Below are 20,610 nucleotides of genomic sequence, written 5' to 3' on the forward strand. Positions count from 1 at the left end.
CCCCACGGCCCTCCTCGAGGGCCATACCTATACCGAAGCCACCCTGCAGACCCTTTGAAGTCAGCTTAGAGGCTTCCTTACATGCTCAACCACTTTCTCTAAAGACAAGTGGCTAAGAAAGGTGCAAAACATCAGCCCTGGGCCTCACTTCTTTTACATCACATCCTGGGGACATAGCTACTTACACCCCAAAATTTAAACATTTATGAAGACAGAACCCAAGTGGCATGCCCTGCATGGAAGCTCACATTCATCCCCCGAGATCTGTAGTGAGATGAAGCTCACAGATGTCCCCATGCTGTTGAGGCACAGGTTCCGAACAGTGGGCCTGTATGACCCCTGGGATGATCCTCTCCCATACCAGGACCCCTCAATCCCTGTGCCCACTCCCCAAACCATGACCTGGGCAGACCCTTCCCCTTCCTGGCCTGTAACTTGCATACTGGCTTCAAAATAAAGCCCTCAGGCCAGACCCCTCTCCAGGCTCTGGGAGCTCTGGGGAAACCTCTGAAAGGCCTTGCTCGGTGGAGAAGAGCCACGTCACCCAGCCACAAGTTCTGCAAGAGCTTCTCCCAGGACTTGGCGGCTTCTCTGAGCACTTCTGGTTCAGCCAAGGACACGTGGCCGACCACTGGTTCTGCTGTCCAGCTTTAGGGAGTTTCAGGGATGCTAGACCTTGTCTGCTTTTGTTAATTCACACCCAACCCCACAGTTGCAGGAGGGGTGTCTCCAGGCTCAGGAGAGAAGCTCCCTGCTCCTGACCCCTGTCCTCCTGGTGGAGCCCTGGCCTGGACCACACCCACCCTTCTGGGGCGGGGGAGGGAGGGGTGCTGGGCACCCATTTCCTCCTCAGGTATCCACTAGGCAGCGCCACATGCTCATGCAGAAAGAGGCCTGTGCAAGCATCAGAGGAGAGGCGGCAGAACAGAGGCTGGCAGAGCTCACACCATCCAGGGCCTGGAGCCTGAGGTCCAGGATGGGGCACAGCACAAGACAAGAAAGCCCTCAATGCCTGGCCCCCTGGATGACAGCCACTCAACTGACCAGAGGGCTGCTACTCTCACTGTAGCCCCCAGGGGCATATGCTTCCCACGTGGGCCAGGCAGACTCTGGGAACACACGCCTGAGTCAGGACTGCACACAGCGGGGCACTGGAGGGCATGGGGCAATGGCATGTCTGCGTCCCAGGATGCCTGCAGATAGAGTTAAATCATTGACTTCAACCCTCAAAAGCCCCTTTGAGTTGGGGAGTAGGCCTGCAGAGGACACAGCTCCCCACAGACAGTCCTGGAAGGTGCTAAACCCAACGGCAGCCACCAAGGCTCCAAAGCAGAGCACAAGGCATGAAGGCCTGGCGTGTAGTCTGACCAGTGCCCCTGTGGGAGAACTTCATGTCTGTGGCTACGCCGGCCAGGCCAGGTGCCAAGAGGGCTTCCTGGAGCTGAATGCAGGTGAACTAAAGGTTCACCAGAGGTGAGGACAGGGCCAAACAACTGCTCTGAGAGGTAAAACTGGGTGCCACTTCATCTCTTTTTTGAGCTTTACTAAATTTTTCAACATTGTTTGCAGTCGACGTATCATTTTCAACAAAAATCTGTGTGCCTGTGTGCCTGTGTGTGTGTGTGTGTGTGTGTGTGTGTGTGTGTGTGTGTGTATGTGCCATGCATGGCTCTTCTCTTCCCAGAGAGCTCTAAGGCTGGGCTGGCACAGCTAGGCCCTTGGGTACTGCTATCACTTCAGCACAAAATCAAGTCTGTCAGAGAGGGTAGCAGGGCTGCTAGCTGTGTCCTCTTCTCGACTTGACCCTCCCATGGGCAGCCTGACATCCCACCAAGTCCTGTGTGTTTTCCACTTTCCTCCATCAGCAGGGAAACCTAGAGCTTAGGTCTCACCTTTAGAAACAGAGGGGTGCCCTGAAGAGCAGGAAGAAGCCGCTAGAGCTGAGGCCAACTCATGGGGGTCATGAAGGCTGGGATGCAAACGCTCAGGCACGAGACAGGCTGCTGCAGATGCAACTTCCCTCCTGGTCAGGAGGAGCCAAGAGAGCACCTAAGCCTCCTCCCAAAGATGCCCACAGAGGGGCATGCACATAGACCCGGGGCCCAGAGGCTGGGGGCACAAAGGACACCATGACCAAGTGCCTGGGTCATCCCTGTCTAGAAACTGAAAGGTCTGGGGGTGCAGGTGGTGCCTTTGTGTCTTCTTCCAGTTGAAGGTAATGCTTCTGAAAGAGAAGGCATGGGGAAGTGAGCTGTTGTGACAAGGTCACCTCAAGGGAAGCTGGGGTGTGGGGGGCAGGGGTGGTCCCTGGCCGGAAGCTCAAGAGGCCTTGAAAGGTCAGGCACTTGGGTACGATGTGAGGAGAAAGAAGAGGTGATAGCAGAGCTCCAGCAGGACCAGAGGCTGTGGGGGCTGAGCCGGAGCCAGGCTGCACCAAGGGAAGGTGTGCAGTGGGGAGTGGTCCCATGCCTGTGACTCCAGGGAGGACCCAGCATTGATGCCAGTGTGGGGGTGGGGGGAACTGAATACCCACCTTATTTCTCACCAAAGGGATGGGGTCAGTGCCAGAGAGAACCAACCTGGGAGAGAAGGAAGGTGGCTGGTGCCGAGGAGAAGCTTGAATTCAGGTGTGTGTTTAGGGGGGCTGTGAGTTTCAGGAAAAGGATGGAGAGGAGTCCCCTTGTAGTGTAGGGGTTAAGTATCTGGCATTACCACTGCTGTGGCTCAGGCTTGATCCCTTGCCTGGGAACTTCTCCATGCCGCAGGCACACACACCCCCACCCCAAAAAAAGGAAGAGGGTACTTTCTGGAACCACAGATGGGTGATCTTCCCAGAAGCAATTAAGCCCAGCTCACTGGCCTGGTGTTCTGTGCATGGGGACAGGCTGGAGGCTCACTAGGGTGCTGGCCTCGGCATGGGGGGACCTCTGCCAGAACAGGGGCTCACACCGCACACACAGGTGCTTGGGGGTTGAGCTCCCTTTGGGTTCCATCACAAGCAAAGCCTGCTCTCTGACACTCTTCTTCTAGAACTGGACCAGAGCACAGGCCTCACAGTGGTGCAGCAGGGGCCATGACAAGCAGGGAAGGGGGCAGCAGAGCCCCTAGGAGGGCCACCCTTGTACATGGGAAGGTGCAGATACCAAGTCCTGCAGCTAAAACATGGAACCCTCCCACAAGGTGGCCAAGTGGACACCCTGGGTCAGCAGTGTCCTGCAAGAGGCCCCCTCACAATAGTGACACCTGCAGGCCGGGTAGGGTGTTGCCCAGTGGCCCTGCCAGCCACCAGTGAAGGGGCCAGGGCAGCAGGGCAGCTCAGCTTTCTGGCTCTGGAGGCCCCACCTGCTCCTCATGCTCAGGCTGAGTACAGGGTGGGCACCTAGGCCCAGACCTGCCAGAGAAAGCACCAGCTCCATGGGGCAGGGGAGTGTTGGGGGAGGGGCACAGGCCTCCCAGCCCAGAGCAGCTTATAGGATGAGGCCACATGGCACTGGCCTTGCAGACATCAAGTCCTCAAGTGGTAGAAGCACCAGCCAGAACTGAGGCGCCTTCATGGCACTTAGGGAATAATGAAGAAACCCCATAACCCCTACCCTGTTCCCTGACATGCCCACAAATGCAGCATTACACACTGGTCTGCGTGCCACTGGCCAGGCCAGACCCCAGCCCCAGGGCTGTCACCTGACCCCCAGCCACGTTCTCTCCCCCCTCTTAAAGAGCCCAGTGCATCTCAACTGGGCTGCAGGTTGGGTCAGGACCCCACTGCCCGAGGATTTCGGACCTCATGTCGGCCTACTCTGCCCCTCGATATGGCCCTGGTCTCATCCTGCCTCCTCCTGCCAGATGGCAAGGGCCCAGCCCAATCACCCCGGGGAAATTCTGAGTGGCCAGGGAGGACGTCAACCCCCAATCCAGAAGCACCTGCCCCAGACCTCAGGCCCCAAGGGTTAGCCACACCTAGCTCACTCCTCTGACTGCGGTTGTGGAGATAGAACCTTGTGCCAGCCTTGGGGCAGCTGGTGCTGTCCTTGGGGGCATGGAGAGTGCCCAGGAGGGCCAGCCACTCCTCCCCTCTCACCTACCCCTGCCCCAGCTGGCAACCCTCCCAGCTCTTTTTCTGCCCTGGAATCCATTGAGATGTTGTTGACAGAAATGTTCAACTGCCTCAAGGGAAAAAAATCTGTAAACCCCAGAGCCAGAACTCATTCTCTACATTCTTAGAACACATCCTGTGACTGGCACGTTTGGCTCTGGGGAAGGGTGTGGCAGGACAGCCCAGGCCTCCAGAGCTCTCCCTTCTCACCAGAGGAAACAGGCCCCTCAGTCCAGGCTCTGGAGCAGGGGGTAAACCCCCATGAGCCAGGCCCATGTCCATGTGGCAGGAGCAGGCCGTCCAGGATGGATGCCCCACGCCCAACCAGGGCACAGAGGAGCTCATCTGGCAAGCGAGCACTTGCCCAGGCTGCTGCCAGTTTCCAGCCTGGCTCCCAGTACCCCAGCTCCCTCACGGATGCCCCGCCAGCTGGACTCACTGACACAGCCAAGCCATAACCCTGGCCTGAAAAGAGAGGTGATGGCTGTGATGGAAATGCTCAGGGAACTACTCTGCTAACGCCCCAGCCCTGCTGCAGGTAAGGGAAGAGAGCAGATGTCTGCACAGGAGGGAGGGGAGCAAGACCTGCCTCTGGGGCTGCAGTAACACACTGTGACCACGCAGGCACCAGGCACAGTGGGCAGGGTCCCCAGGAAGTCAGAGAAGGCAGAGGTCTGGTGCCCTCACAAGTGATTCTGAAACCTGGGCCAAGACACCAGTCCCAGTCCTGGGAGCCAAGGCGCCCTCAAGCCATCCACCCCAGGCCTTTGCAAGACTCCATCCTCCACGGAGTCACAGCAGCCAAGGTCAGAGGAGGCAAAACCCAGGGAGCAGCTCGGGATCTGCTGGCCAGCTCTTAACAGCTCTGGGCAGTGTAAGCAGAAAACTCTCCCAGGTCATTTCCTGCAGTTGGAAGTCATCCCCTAACATGTGAACCCAGTTTGCGTCACTGTTGAGCACACATGCCCTGTGGTGGCTGAAGCTCCTTCCCACTGTCCCCAAGCAGGTGAGCAACCTAAGGGCAGGAGGGCGGTTTTCTGGGCGGGGCTCAGTGCCGTGCAGCTGGGTGGGCTGGGGCCGCACAAATACAGAGCTGCAGGGGTGCCACACCCAGCTCAGAGGGGTGGGGTGGGGGACTCTCCACCCCAAGGGCCTCGTCACTGTAGCAGAGCAAACAGGGCGGGGAAACAGCACAGGCCTCAGCGTCCTCCTTCCGTGCGAGCAAGCCCCTGAAACAGCCCCTGCCCCACCCAGACACTCACAAATGTCCTCTGAAACAACTAGATGCCAGGACAGAGAAGGGACAGCCATGCTGGAGCCCAGGTGTCACCTCAGAATAGAGGCCCTCAGCTCTCACACTCATTTGTGTTTTCCCCTCAGACCACAAAAGAAGCATGTTGGTGCCAAACACTTACGCAAAGATGAAAACCTAGTAGGAAAGTGGCATGAACTGTGGGTTCCACAGCTGAAAAGCCAGCCTCAAGAATGCTCTCAGACTGATAAGCAATGAGATCTTGCTATATAGCACTGGGAACTACATCTAGTCACTTATGATAGAGCATGATAGAGGATAATGTGAGAAAAAGGACTGTGTATATGTATGTATGACCAGGTCAACCTTGCTGTACAGCAGAAAATTGACAGAACACTGTAAATCACCTATAATGGAAAAAATAAAAATCATTAACTAATAATGATAATAAAAGAATGCTCTCAGGCTTCTCTTTAGGAAACAATTCTCACATCTGCTAACAGAATTGCAGCCCCAAAAAAGACAGAAGAAAGAGGGAAATCCACAGATGGCCCAAATCTCATGAAAGCAATTACCCTTGTAAACAAGAGGCTGGGAGCTGCTGAGGCTAGTGACCACGGAAGCCATGGAACAGCAACCATCAGGGCTGGGCTGAGCATGATTCCCGGGACTCAGGATGGCACTCTCCACCTGAAGGAGCAGCTTGTACTGCAAATGAGGTTTCTATTGTTTGACTGAAGATGCTGCCAGTTACCAAGGCCATCACGGCACCAGGGCCTCCCTGAGGGGTGGGAACCTCTCCCAAGACAGCCCACTTCTAGAAGTCCCACCAGAGCACCCCATGGATCTGGGTGGAGTTACCTGGCAGGACTGGCACAGCTACTCATCGCCATGTCAAAAAACCAGTGACACCCAGAGGAGAGGAGGTGGAGGCGACACCGCTGCTCCTATCCAGGCAGGTAGGCACATCCAGAGCTGCTCTGGGGATGGGAACTCAGGCTTTCATCTCAAGGTTCCAGCTCAGTGGCTTCTGCTCTGTAATTAGTCTGGCCTGGAATGAGTGGCTGGTCCCTGGTAACAAAAGAGGCTCACCTGCATAGGACCAAGCTCCCTAGTCTGAACATGGCCACAGGCAGTGGGTGTCCATAGCAACAGGATACTCTGAGCTACACTGCACAGCCTTTCTCTGGCCCAGGACAGGCTGGGACACAGCTCACCCCATGTGCAGAGCCGCAGGGTAGCACACAAGACTCACCCACACACATACACAGACAACCCCCCCACACCATGAAAACCCTAAACACACCCCCACATATATGCATACATGGGCACAACACACACGTGCACACACTCTACTGGGTGCCTTGTACACACTCTCAGAGGTCAAAAGTTAGGGTGCCCCAAACCTGCTTCACAGCTAAGAACCTGTAGCCAAGCTCAATCTGTTTTCCCTCCAAAGCCAGGAGTCCTCACCAACACTGCATTTAGCCTCTCTGTTTAAATATGCATAATCAGGCAAAAAGGTCTTTGATAAAAATGAAAAGTCGAGAGGCTCCTAACAGAGGTTACTAAGACACAGCACGTGTGGAGTCAAGCTTCCACATGGCAAGGCCGAGAGACACAGCAATGACACAGGACTCAAAGCTCAGGCTGTCAGGTCTTTAAAAAGGGCATGGGCACTGGGAACTGGACAGAACCCCTACAGCCCCTCAGTAGGGAGATGCTTCCAAGCAGCTACATGCGTGGGGTTGGCAGGGAGGCCAGAGGGAGGGCCCACAAGGCAGACCAGCAGATTTCAGCCTGTCTGTGAGAGGGAAGGGAGCCAGGAGGCCCTGCACACCCACAAGGAAGATAGGCCCCTGGACACAGGCCTGGTGTAACCCTGCAAAGAACCAATTGGGCCAGCACCACTCCTGATAAAACAAGTGAGTTACTAGGCACCTCCTTGTGGAGACAGGTGACACTGTAGGAGGTAATTTATAGACAGAAGGAGCAGGGCCTCCCCAGGAAAAGGGCACAGCCTGCGGGAGAGCCTGCCACTGAGTCTCACCCACAGCAAGGCGCCCCCACCTGGCCAGACCCTCCCACTGACATGGGACACCCAGCCGGGCCTAGGTTAGGCTTTAATAGCAAACACCAAAGTGTCACCTTGTACCAAGGTATAAACTAGTTCACACCTTGGCCTCCCAGCACCTGGTGGGGAGAGCACTGCTTGGGCTCAGACAGATTTACCGATCTGTCAGGCAACTTCCAGATGCTATTTATGGGGATGGGAACATCCTAAGATGACAGCCTCCCTAAAACTCTTCATCCAGCTTCATCAACCTCAGAGTCAATATAGTCCTGGTGCAGTATTTACATAAGCCCACCCCCCACCGCCCTGCAGCCAGTGGGGCCCTTTGTGCCACCCCCACTCTGCTGCGCCATGGCCTCTCCACGGTTTAAAAGAAAAAGCCCATGAATCACTGGAAGAAACAGTCCTCCTATGAAGGGAATGTAAGTGTTTATTAAGAAATTATAGGAACCAGGTCAGGCATCTTGGTGTCTTAGTCACTCTAGCTAATTAAAGGGAAAAAAAAATCAAAATAGAAGCCCATCCTAGACACTTGAGACAACGAGAGCTTCTCTTGCCACAAGCACTTTGAGCCCTGGCTAGCTGGTTGCCAAGGCGACCAAGTGTTTACCTCTCCCTCTGCTGTGTAGGAGGATTCAGACAAACCAGGAACAGCTAGGCCACTGCCTTCAATACCCCAGAGAAAGGGCTGCCAGGGTGTCCCCCAGGAGCCTAGAGGACAAAGGAGGAAGCCCACGGCTGATCCCCCAGGCTGAGCCAGGGCCACAGCACTGGGAGGGGGTTCTCCACATCCTCACCCTCCTCTCCCAGAGCCTCCTGGGCCTTGCTCCTTAGCACACCTACCTACCTGGTCCTGAGGACTGGTCAAAAATGTGCTTAGATCCCAGGTGTGAAGAGAGGAGGGGGAAGGGGGGGAGAGGGAGAAAGGGAGGAGGAAATGTGAGGATGGGACTTGCCAGGCTGGACCCTCAGCTGGGCAGCCAAAGTGCTTGGCTCAGGCCTGTCAGGCCAGCCACAGCCAGATCCTCCATGCCAGGCTGCTCCTCCATCCAGAGCAGAATGGCCCCAGAAGGAGTGCCTCTTCGAGGCCCAGGAATTCACACCCTCCAGTTCTGCTCCAAGGTCCCTGCTCCACCCTGAGGCCAATCCTGCCCCGACAGCCCCCAGCTCACATAGGGCAAGGCCCCCACACCACCACGTGACAAATAAACGACTCTGTTGCAGCAGAAGCCACCTGGCCAGATCCCCCCCAAACCAGCTTTCTTCTAAAGAAATTGTCCTGAGCTTTGGCATGAGGCTGACACACATGTGCACACTCTCAGGTAATAAATACACACACATGTGCAAGCACACACACATAAATATCTGTCTCCTGAGGCCCCATGCAGTGCTGAACGTGTGACAGGAGGAGCTAAATATGAGAAGGAGTTAGAACACCTGGCTCATATTTCAGGGAGATAATCAGGTAAAGGGAGAGAAAGGTTGAAATGAGTAAATTTAAGAATGATGCAACTTGTCCACAGCAGGATGCTGACATGGAAGACCCAGCCAGGTATTAGGGAAGGACAGCTTCAAATCAACACCTGTAGGAAGCCACGGCTGAATTTCCTACAAACCCCTAAGGCCTGACAGCAACTCAGGACAACCACTGTGGGCTCGCCAAGAGCCAACGCAAAAGCTAGAGGCCTCGTCAGTAACTGCTGGGACCCCACCTACAAGAGGGCAGGGCAGAAATGCTAGATGACATTTCATCATCATAAATGATGGCATCCCCCAAAGTCCTTCTGATGTTCCCAGAGAACATTATGGTGCCTCAGGCCTAGCAACAAAGTAACTTTAGAAAATAGCATTTGCCATGTAAGCAGCCCAAAGGGGATGCTCTGGAAAAGGTAAGGAAAGCTGGGGAAACCGCCCTGAGCACCCAGGGCTGCAGGAGCTGGAGTCCCTGGGGGCGGGGGGGGGGGGGTCCCTCCTAACACTACACCCACCTGTTCTCTGGGATGAAAATGGCAACTGACAACAAATACAGGGAAATCCTTCCAGAGTGGGATGTGAGTGAGACCTCAGTGATAGGACAAAGGGGACCTGGGAACTGCCCAACCAGCCATGCTCATCAGCATGCCCACTGGGAGGGGACCCTGGGTGGAGACAAGGAAGCCACCCACAACCAGTAGGCTAACCAAACATGGCCGGTTGGGGGACAGAGAACAATAGGCAGAAGTCAGGGAAGCAGGCTGAGTGAGCCAGCTGTCCATCACTTGTTACACAGATTAGAATCCGTGGTGACTATGTAATTAATTCACATTTATCATTCCTCCTCCAGTGAAAAATCTATGGAGGTTTGTTACCGATAAGATGCCATGGTACTAACTCCCTGCCACCCAGACCCTCCTCCTGATCTCAGATATGTTTTTTGGGGTTTTGTTTTTGTTTTTGTTTCCTTTTTAAGGCTGCACCCGTGGCATATGGAAGTTCCCAGGCTAGGGGTAGAATCAGAGCTGTAGCTCTGCTGGCCTACATCACAGCCACAGCAATGTGGGATCGGAGCCGCATCTGCGAACTGCACCACAGCTCACAACACCACCGAGTGAGGCCAGGGATCAAACCCGCAACCTCATGGATACTAGTTGGATTCGTTTCCGCTGCACCACAATGGGAACTCCCTCAGACACGGTTTGGAGCAGCTCAGCCGGCCAAAGGCCCAGGCAAAACTTCACTTCCTGCCAAGGACACGCCTGGGCCCCTGGGCTCCTCCCCTGCTAAAGGGCTGAGTGCTGAGGCTTGTGTATGCCTTTTCTGTTTCCTCTCTTTCCCAACACTTCCTTGCAAAAACCTCTATTCTTGATCTGCCATTAACTTTAGCTTCTTCTTTTGGCTCCCAAACAAGTCCTTTATCCTTTTTTACCCCCAGTGAGCATTTATATAATAAAAGAGTTTAAAACAAGTGAAAAGGCTCAGAGAAGGAATTTATAGGGGGAGGAAATTCCTGTCCTGTATGACCTCCTTAACCCAAGGTGTGAGAAGCCCCATCCTGGACCTCAGAACATCTGCCAGGCTGCCTGGCCATCACCCTGTCAAGCTCCTCTGTGTCTGTGTGGTGGCCCTGGGTGGGAGGCAGGAAGCCCCCTGAACTCCTCTGAGCCCACTTTCCTAGCTTCCACACCTAAGCCTCCTTCCCCACAGTGCACCTCGGGCTCTAGTTCTAAGAGACAGGCCTATGCACTGTGCCTAGAGACCACAGGTTACCCACCCATGCAAGGCAGGCCACGCTCCTGTGGCAGAAGCACAGGAACATTTAATCTAAGGGATCGAGTCTCAGCACTTTTGCGAATGGGTCACCTTGGGACAGACTGGCCAATGGCCACGGAGTGCAGCCAAGTTCCTGGTTAGCAAGTGTTTTTGTGTGATGAACTTCAAAAAAGGAGAACAAACAGACCCCCCCCATACACGCCCCCCCCCCCCCGCACAATAAAAACCTGGAGTGTGCCCCTCTTCTGCTTGTTCAGAATGATGTCAGTGCACACTGGTCCAGGCCACCCCAGCCACGCACACAGGCTCAGCCTCGGAGTTGGGGGTAGGGCTGGGCCCCAACACATAAAACTGACCATGGAACCAAAACTAATGCTTTCCACATGAACAAGCCCAGGCTTGGAGGCTCAGGTCGGCCACAGCAACAGGCAGGATACCATGTACACACATGTGTGACCAAGTGAGAGCTCTGGACTGGATGAGGATTTCTGTCCTATGTTAAGTGCCCAGTGTCAAATCCTTCTGCAGAGTGACAAGTCCAGTCCCAGTCTCTACTACATTGGCCCAGCGCTTGACTCTGGGAGCATCTGTCCCCACCACCCCGTCCCAGTCTCACTGCAGCAGCCAATTCTGAGCCACCATGCTGGAGTGTACACTCAGAGATTTATTCCCACCTTGATGGGAAACTGACTTCTCAAGAAAATACTCTCATCTGGGGCTATGACAGGAAAGAAAAACAGGGTCAGGTATGTGGACTTAGATCAATATTTGCATTTTTTGGAGTTCCCTTTGTGGCTCAGCAGTTAATGAACCTAACTAGTACCCATAAGGACACGGGTTCGTTCCATTCCTGGCCTCATTCAGTGGGTTAAGGATCAGGCATTGCCATGAGCTGTGGTGTAGGTCACAGAAGCGGCTCGGATCCTGTGTTGCTGTGGCTGTGGTATGGGCTGGCAGCTAAAGCTCTGGCTGGACCCCAAGCCTGGGAACTGCCATATGCTGCAGGTGCACCCCTAAAAAGCAAAGCAAAAAAAAAAAAAAATTGCATTTTTTTCTGGAAAGCATGTGAAGACCCACCGGACATTAAGGGTGTCACTGGCTGCAGGCTACTCCCAGGCCTGGGAGATGGATCACCAGGGGGCACAGAGCCCAGGTGTGGGTGGGCCGATCAAGAGGAACACACCCATAACCACCTCTTGAGCTGCTATAAATACCATCTGGAAACATGGGATTCAATGTAAAATTACGGTATCTTGTTTGTTTAGGGAAGGGAGCTCCTGAGACTCTCTTGCGGTGCCCTTTGACTTTAAAAAGACTTCCAACAACAGAACCTGAGAAACCCAGCACTGTCCAGCCAAGGAGGCTGGAGGATGAACAGCAGCCTAGCATTGTGGGTCAAGCAGGCTGACTAGTAGCACCTGGCCCTCCAAAAGACCATGGTCCCAGAATGTCACCTCCCAGGATACTTACTATCAAGAGGAGAACATGCCTTTATGATGGAGAAAGCTGGAAGATACCCCCCACACCACGTGACACAGCCACATGGCAACCTGACATCGTGTGACCCTGCCGGGGTGCATGAGTGAGTGCCCAGCATCATCTGTGTTGCAGTTTTGACCAAAAGTTGTTTAAATTGGATCTAAACATGAGAAAACAATGAGACTGATTAGATTGTAGGATGTTCTACAAAGACAACTGGCCTGGATCCCTAAAATGCCAATGCACCAAAAGACAGAAAGATGGGGGACTCTTCCAGACTAAGGGACACTAAGTTTGTAATTAACTGCATCCCAGAGCCCATACAGGCCATCTGGGGATCATGGGGAAACTGAATATGGACTGTATGTTAGATAGTGTTTAATATACAGAGAGAAAGGAGGCAAAAGAGGGAGAAAGTACAATATTTAGGGAAGGCAGGAAGGAGGGAGGAAAGGATTTTTTTAAAGTGTGACAAAAGGTTACACTTTATGACCAGCAGAAGAGTGTATGAATGCTGTACTATCCCTTAAAGTTTCAGAAGTAATAAGAATCTGTGGGGAAGCAATGTGCGAGTGGCACCTGGGCTTCTAACACCACGAGGTCCCTTCTCACCTGCCTGGACCCGGGTCCAGACAGGCACCACGGGCACACCCAAACTCAGAGGCAGGGCTGCCCAGCATGAGCCCCAGTTCCACTTTCATCCACTGTGCAACTTTGGGCATATCTCTTAACCCATCTGAACCTGAGTGTCCTTATTTAAAAACTAGTAGTAGTAGTAGTGGTAGTAGTAGTAGTAGTAGTAATGCCTATTTCATACGGTCTTTGTGAAGATTAAGCAGCTGACTACAAACTACTACAAACAGAATGTCCAGATCCGGCAAGCAGTGCGGAAGGGTTAGGCACAACGTGAAAGCTGAGTGTGTCATTCTACAAGTTTTTACTTTAAAAACTATTCTCTCTGTATACTTAAAGCACAGACCAGACACAATTTCACAGTGTCCCAACAGCACAAGAGCTCTGCTGGGAATGTCAGACCTCAGGGATGACAGGAGGACAGAGCAGCCTCTGCAAGACAGCTCCGTGCCTGCTCTAGTGCTGTTGGGGTTTCTCGAGTTACACATTTAAACACGTGTGTACATATTAATAACCCTTTGGTTTGTTTCTTCCCCTGCTTTCAGGCATCATCAGTGTATCTCACCCCTTCCCCTTTTGATCTGTCACATCTAGGAATCAAACAACCATCTGGATTCTGAGTAAAGTAAGAGCAAAAAGGCTCTAGGAGTTGGGGGAGGGGTGGCATCATGAGTGGGCTTTACAACACCTCCTCTGAAGGGGCAGGCCCCACAACTCTGTTGGTTTCAGAAGTTTGAAACCACACACATGGCCTCTGGTTAAGTGAAGTGTGGTCCATTTTCAGCCAGGGGAGGGAGGGGTGCAAAGGGCATTCCACTAGCACCTCGCCCCCTGCAACGCAGGCTGAGCTGGGGGCTCCTGGGGGCACACCTCAACATGGCAGGGGCTGAGGGGTAAGCCAAGTCAATAGCCGGCCATGAGGCGTGAGAGAATAATGATGGTTTTGTTGAGGCTGTTTTAAATATTCTCAATATGATGCTTTCACATGTACAAAAGGAGGACTGGGAGAAGTTAGAAAAAAAAAAAAAGGCAGCCAGGCATGCAGCAGGAACTTCAGCACTGGGGAGACCAAGATCCGTCAAGCTAAGTCAACACAATAGCTCTACATCACATTTAAATGCCACCTATGCTTCTGTCCCTAACACCACCAGGTCTCAATCCTACACAAATGTCAGCTGGACACGAAAACACACACCAGAGCCCATTGCCCCAGGGCTTGTAACAGCAACCAAGAAAACCAACGTAGCTGTGCTTTCAGCAGATAAGAAGTTGGGTCAATTATAGTATAGAAGTTTCTGTCATGGCGCAGCAGAAACGAGTCCAACTAGGAATCATGAGGTTGCGGGTTCAATCCCTGGCCTCACTCAGTGGGTTAAGGATCTGGCATGGCCGTGAGCTTCGGTATAAGTTGCAGACGCAGCTCGGATCCCTCGGATCCTGCATTGCTATGGCTGTGGTGTAGGCTGGCAGCTATAGCTCCAATTTGACCCTTAGCCTGGGAACCTGCATATGCCATGGGTGCAAATAAATACATAAATAAAATAAAATAAAATAAAGATGAAAGGAGAAATTTTTAAAGGGGGGGGATTATGGTATGGTCGGAAAGCCACACCTTGGAGTGAGTACAATGCAGCCAAGGAAAAGCATGATGTCTCATTAAGCAAACACACAGGACAGAAACCTTGGTAGAACAGGTTGGTTGGTTCCTAAATGGGTCTTTTTAAATGATCTACTCTGTGGACACACATGCACACATACACAAAAATCCATTAAAAGAGCCTGGGAAGAGACACACCAATATAGGGTGACAATGGCTAACTGGGGGGGGGGGGGGGCGTGGAGAGCTTGCACATTGTCTACACATTTCTGTACTATTTGAAGAGTTTCACAACAGTCCCACAGGCAGAGTGGACCTGTGGGGGAGCAGGGGCAGGAGATGCTGGCATGGCTGCATCCCACTGTGTCTTCCACATAGTGCTGGCCCTCTGCCAGCTTACTTTCCCTGGGTGAAGGAGATCCCAGCCAGCCACTGTCCACTCTCAGGCTGGCTTTCCAATGCAGCTGCACCAGGGAACACCTGCAAGGTGTCTGGGTAAGTGGTGTGTCTGGAACCATGTTCTGAAGCCAGAGCTTGTGTTGGGGAAGAGGACCTAAATGCTTGCCCCTACTATTTAATCTCACTCAGGATTGAATCCCCTATTTAGTGGGTCAAGAGAAATTTCAAACAAACCCTAACCAAATTATGACAGAAAACAGCTGAGACAATGCAATCCTACTCTACTTTCCACCTCCACCCCAAACAGGGCCAGGTGACCAGGAAATGCAGGACTACAGGAACTCCAGAGCTACAGCAGGGAGGGGCTGTGCCCAGCATGGAGTCCACATTTCCGGTAGGGCCCCCAGAGCTGCTGAGATGGGTCCAACCCAAGCAGGGTGCAAGGAGATGTCTTGGCTACTGACGCTGGAGGGAAAACAGCACAGAGACATTCTGAAAACAATTATTTGTGGGAATAAACAGGAATGTATGCGGGCCATGTCTGCCAAGAAAGACTGGGCCCATTAGGGGCTCACCAAGCTCCACCACCAAAGACAACAGGCAGGAACCTCTGGACATGGGTCCTGGCCAGCTCAGGGGTGGGTCTACCCCCAGAGGGATCCACATCTTTCCAAGTCCTTGAATTTTCAAATCAAATTTCAAAGCCCTTCAGCCTCCAAGAAAATCTGCTCCTAGTCTAGGTAGTCCCCAAAGGGAGTCTTAGCAAACCTCCCAGGGCCTGTGGTAGGACATTATGATCAACCAAATAACAAGTGGCTCGACTTTGTGGCTTTGTTTTATTTATCATGCGTTTGTTGTGACATCAACAACTACCTAAATGTGACAGAGGGAAATCAGTCCCCAGGATGATTACTGGGGGATGTGAGTCAGGGATCACACTGACACAAGGGTAATGAGGCTCTCCCCATGCAGTTGGTCAGTGGTGGGAGATCAGAGTCAAAGTTGACCCTAGGACCACCCAATGGATTTTCACATTGTTTCCCTCAGGGCTTCCAGGTAGTGAAAGGAGATCTCACCAAGCATTACGGACAGCTAGGGACTGGTGCCTGGTCACAGAGCTAGGCAGAGCAAGCTGCCAACTGCCTCCTTGGTTAAAGGAGTTTTGGTATTCATGGTCTGCCATGAAATGTCTATGGGGGGAGTCCCCAATGGAGTGAAAGACCTGCTATGACCTGAGCCACTGCCTGCAAAGAACCCCCCACCCCCACCCAAACACTCTGGGAACCCACAAGTGAAGATCTGCCGCATGGGTCTTCCCAGGCAGCCTTTTGAGTCACCCCCTGCAGCCAGCTGGCTTAGCTTCTCCCTTCTGTGAGCTGTCTCTGCCTCCTTTATAAACCCCACTTACTTATGCTCTGCACACCTGAATCAGGTTGCAAATGGGCTTCCAGATGCTCTAGGCCAGAAATAGGTCTTGGTTCATAATAGGATTCACCTAGGGCACCATTAAACTACAGTCAGCCGCTGGGACCTGGAAATCTGCATTCCCAAGGGCCCCAAAGGAACCCTGAGCACTCCTGACTTGGAGATCTACAACTGCTCTGGCAGCTGGAGTTTCTGCACACCTGGAGGACGGGCCAACTCCCTGCTTTAACGACAGGCATGTCACACTCCAGGCGGAGTATGGATTCCACCCTCTTTTGGCTGCCTCGGGTTTCCTAGGCATCACAGAGAGGCTGGCTTCCACCCCACTGCGAGGCATTGTTTCCCAGCGTTCCTGCCCCAACTATCACCCCTGCCTTGTGCCGCGAAGGGCACAAGGAGCCTGAACCAGGGCTGGTAGTGGGGGGGGGTGGCCAATCGGGAAGGCACCCTCAGGCGAAGGCGCGGGGGAGCCCCGCCCCTGGGGCAGTCCCTTTGCAATTCAAGAACCTGGTACCGGGTGCTGCGGGGTGGGAGGCCACAGTAAAAACAAGCTGAAAAAGGGTTTTCTAATCAAGTTCCCAACCCCATACCGGCCACGTCCCTCAAGCAGCACTCAACCGCAGCCACGCCCCAAACGCTGCCCCTTCCCGGGACTCAGGGTCCACCAGGCTGGGAAGCTAGCTTGGCCCCTCCCCCACAACCACACCCACTCTTGCAGTAACGTCCCCACCACCTCCTGAGTCCACACACCCCTAATTCTGACTCAGAAAGCACAGAAAAGGCCCCACCTTCACCCGCGACCCTGCCACGTGGTTTGAGGCGGCCACAGCGTGGGACCAGAAATTCGGGGAGGAAAGGAAAGCCTCGGAGAGGAAAGTTCGTGGGATCCAGTTCTTGACGCTTACAAACCCTGGGCCGCCTGAGTTCTAAATTTACAGGAAGAAAAGAGCCTTTCAGCTCTAGGTTTTTGAAGACTGCGTTTTGTAAATCGGTTATTTAATTAGCTTGTGGATTATTTTACAAATGAGAAACCTAAACCTTTGATAACAAAGTAACGGTATAAGGGTTCTGAATTAGGTAAGACTTAAAAAGAGTCACCCAAGAGTTCGCGTGACCTCAGAGGATATACACGATTCTTTCAACCAAACTGAGAGAAAGATTAGAACAATTAATTAGAAGGTTGTTTCTACTTTTGTGTTTAAAAAAAAAATAACCCCAGAGGAATTAACAACAACGTCCCGGGCCCGCACTAAGGGAAATGCTGCCTGGGGGTGGGGGTCGGGGTCGGGGTCGGGCGGCGGTCCGCGGCACCCAGGCCGCCGATTCCGGACGGCCGCCCGCCCCCGTGCAGGTGCTGCCTGCCCGCATCCGGCCCTGGCAGGTGAGAGCGGGTCTGGGAGGAGGGCGGCGCAGAACGACAGACTGGAGGCAGAGCGGTCCTTTTAGGAGAAAGCGCCGACCAGCCGGGAGCCCCTGGAGTCCAGCGCGCCTCCGCCGCCGGATGGGCGGGGTTCCCACAAAGAGCCGCGGGCAAGAACCCGGGACCGCCCCCCGCGTCGGTCGCCACTAGCTCTGGTTCCGACAAATTAAACCTTAGAGCGCTGGAAAAATTACAGGAAGAGGAGAACGAAGAATGTGCCGAGCTGCTGGAGGGAGCCCTGTCCCCGCGTGAACTTCGCCCACCGCGCTCCCGAGCCGGCCCCTCCCCGCCGCTCCCGAGCGCGCGCCCAGCCGACGAGGGAGGAGCCAGGCGAGGACACCCCTCCCCCCCGGCTCCCGGGCGCCGCGGCCGCCCACCTCCCCGGGCGGCACCCGCGGCCCCCACTGCCCCCACGCTGCTCGCCCGCACCTGCCCGCGCGCACCCCTGCCCAGATGACGACATTCGCCCCCGCAGCCCCGCCCGAGCGCACCCGGGGAGGGGGCGTGCCCGGCGGGGGCGCGGTCGCCGGGCGGGCGCCGGCAACCAGCGCCAGGACCCGCCTCGCGCGGCTCGCTGGGTCGACCGCAACCCAGAGCGGCGGGGGAAGGGGCAAGGCCCTGACCACCTCCCGCGCCCAAGCCGGAGGCTCCGGGGGCGTGTCTGGGCGACCCGCACTAGCCCAGGTCTGCGTGAGTGCCCGGGCCGCCCCACTGACCTGTGTGAGTTCTCAGGTGCGCCTTGAGGTGCGAGGATTTCCCGTAAACTTTCTCACAGCCCGCATAGTGGCACTTGTGCTTTCTCTGGGGGGACTCGAGGTCGGCGCGACTTCGGCCCCGCCGGCCCCTTTGTCTGAGGCTGGGCTCGCCGCTCCCCGCGGGCCCCGGCTCTCGCTCGGGCTCCAGACCCGCCTCAGGCTCGGGCTCGGGCTCGCTCCACGCCGGGCTAAGAGGCGCGGCCGCCGCGCCTCCAGCACCGGGGGAGGCGGGCTCGGGGGCGGGTGGCGGCGCGGGCGGCAGGCGGCAGGGGGTCCTCGCCTTCCGGGCGGCGGCGCCTTCTCTGCGCTCCGCCGAGACGGGTGCCGGTGCTTGCTGGTTAAGGTCCGCCAGGATCCGCGCCACTACGAAGAGCGAGGCGCTGTCTTTGCCGTCGCGGCGCTCCTCGACGTGGGGCAGCGTGGCGGCGACAGCGCCCGCGCCCTCGGGTCCCGGCTCCGGCCCCTCTCGCGGCCCGTGTACGACCGCGCGGCTCGACATGGACACGAGGCACTCGGCGGCGAAGTGGTCCACATAGGCGGCGGCTGCCATGGTGCGGGCTCCAGCCGGCAGGCGGGAGACTGCTAGTCGCTGCGAGTCGTCAGCAGCGCATCCGCACCCACGGCCTCCGGAGAGCGGGCGGGGGGCGGGGGCGCGGCGCGCCCTCTCCGCCGGCTGGGCTGGGCGCGCAGCCGCCTCTGCCGTCACCCGCGCTGCTCCGCGTCTGCTAAGCGCCCGCCCGGCTGGGCACCTCAGAGTGAGCGCATGGGGGGCGCGGACGAGTAGGGTCCCCGGCGCGGCGTCAGTGGCGGCCTGTCCTATGGATGCCGAGCGGCGACGTTAGGGACGACCTCCCCGAGCCGTGGCCGCAGCCTCGCCGCGCATTGTGGCAGGCGGGACAGCCGCCGTGCGCGCCGCGGCTCGGTGTGGGCGGCCCGGCCCCGGGGGTGGGCGGGGCCGGGGCCACATCTGGACCCGACGTCAGCCCCCAGCCACATCCTGGCGGCGCAGGTTACAGGCGGCGGCGGCGGCCGCAGGGAGCTGCGCACGCGGAGGGGGCGGGGATCCCGGAGCGCGCACCGGCGGGATAGCGGTCGCGTGCCCGCGCCTGGTGAGGGGGCGTGGCTGAGGACCAGGGCCGGCGCCATTGGTCCGTGAGTACTCAGCCGGGCCAATCCGTACAGCCAGAGGCTCCCACCAGGCCTTGGGGCCTGCGCGTGCCGATGGGCGTGTCCTCTCAGCCGGCGGGAGGAGGAGCGGAAATTGGAGCCCGGAGTCGGGCACGCTGACGCACGACGTCCGAGGCGGGCCTGGGCGGGGCCGTTCCCCCTCCCCTCCGTTGCGGGGACCCCGCAGGGTATTTTCCTGCCGGAGCTTTTGTACCTTGACTGCCTTGAACCTCGGCGCGGTGGCGAGAGCTCGGGAGGGCACCCCTTTGTCCCTCCAGCCCCGCCTGTGTCGGGCGCGCCTCGCAGGGCTCGCCTCGCTTCTCCCTTTCTCCTCCGGAGCGAGGTTTGCCCGGCAAGGAGGCGTGTCCGCTAAGCCCGGCGGGTTTACTGGCCCCGCGTCGGGCCTGGACAACCACGGCGCACACCGCTGAAACCAGGTTGATGGGTGGCCGCGCCCCGAGACTCAGGCCGCTCTCCGCCCTTGGTTCCTGCCCAGCTGAGCCCTGGGCCCTCGGCGCGGCCAGCCCGGGAGCGGTGGTCTCGTGTGGGGCGAGGTCGCTCCCGCAGGAGGAACCGCAGGAGGGCGGCGGGGGACCAGCGCGAGCCGCGCTGCCTTTGAGCCCAGGTCAGCTGGAGCTTGGACTGGCCCAGGCTGGTGGCTAGCCTGGCAGCGCGAGTGATGTGACCACTGCGTCCTGTGTTCGCAAGAATTACGTGCCTGGGCGCCGGCCGCGCTGCTCAAGGAACGTGGGGTCCCTCCCTCCGCCTCCCCTCCGCAGGCCGGCTGCCAGCTTCTGCAGGCTGCCCTTCTCCCGCGGCCGTCGCGCAGGCTTCAAACGCCACCGGCTACGAGGGCCCCGCCCACCGCGCCCCACCCACCTAAGGTCGGGGTCTCTGGGAGGAAGTGCTCTGCTGCCCCGCCCCGCCAGCTTTGCCCTTGGCCCTCACCTGCGCCTTCATCCTCTGTCGCGTGGCACCCCCGCGCTCTTCTCCTGGCCTAGACCAACATCAAAGAGGCCGGAAAGGAGTGCAAGCCCCTGACCCCAGGAGACAGGCTGGAGTCCACA

General features: G+C 56.3%; 1 protein-coding gene across 1 annotated transcript in view; it reads right to left on the reverse strand.

Annotated features, from left to right (window-relative positions):
- Positions 1-20,246, reverse strand: part of KLF13 (KLF transcription factor 13) — a 48,321-nt gene extending 28,075 nt beyond the window's left edge. Inside the window, exon 1 of the mRNA XM_047766868.1 lies at positions 18,338-20,246. Coding sequence (XP_047622824.1) covers positions 18,338-18,926 — 589 coding nt within the window. The 5' untranslated portion in view covers positions 18,927-20,246. The remainder of the gene's footprint in view (positions 1-18,337) is intronic.
- Positions 20,247-20,610: the final 364 nt, after the last annotated feature.

This window comes from Phacochoerus africanus, chromosome 2 (genome assembly GCF_016906955.1).
Source record: "Phacochoerus africanus isolate WHEZ1 chromosome 2, ROS_Pafr_v1, whole genome shotgun sequence".
NCBI classification, from domain to species: Eukaryota; Metazoa; Chordata; class Mammalia; order Artiodactyla; family Suidae; genus Phacochoerus; species Phacochoerus africanus.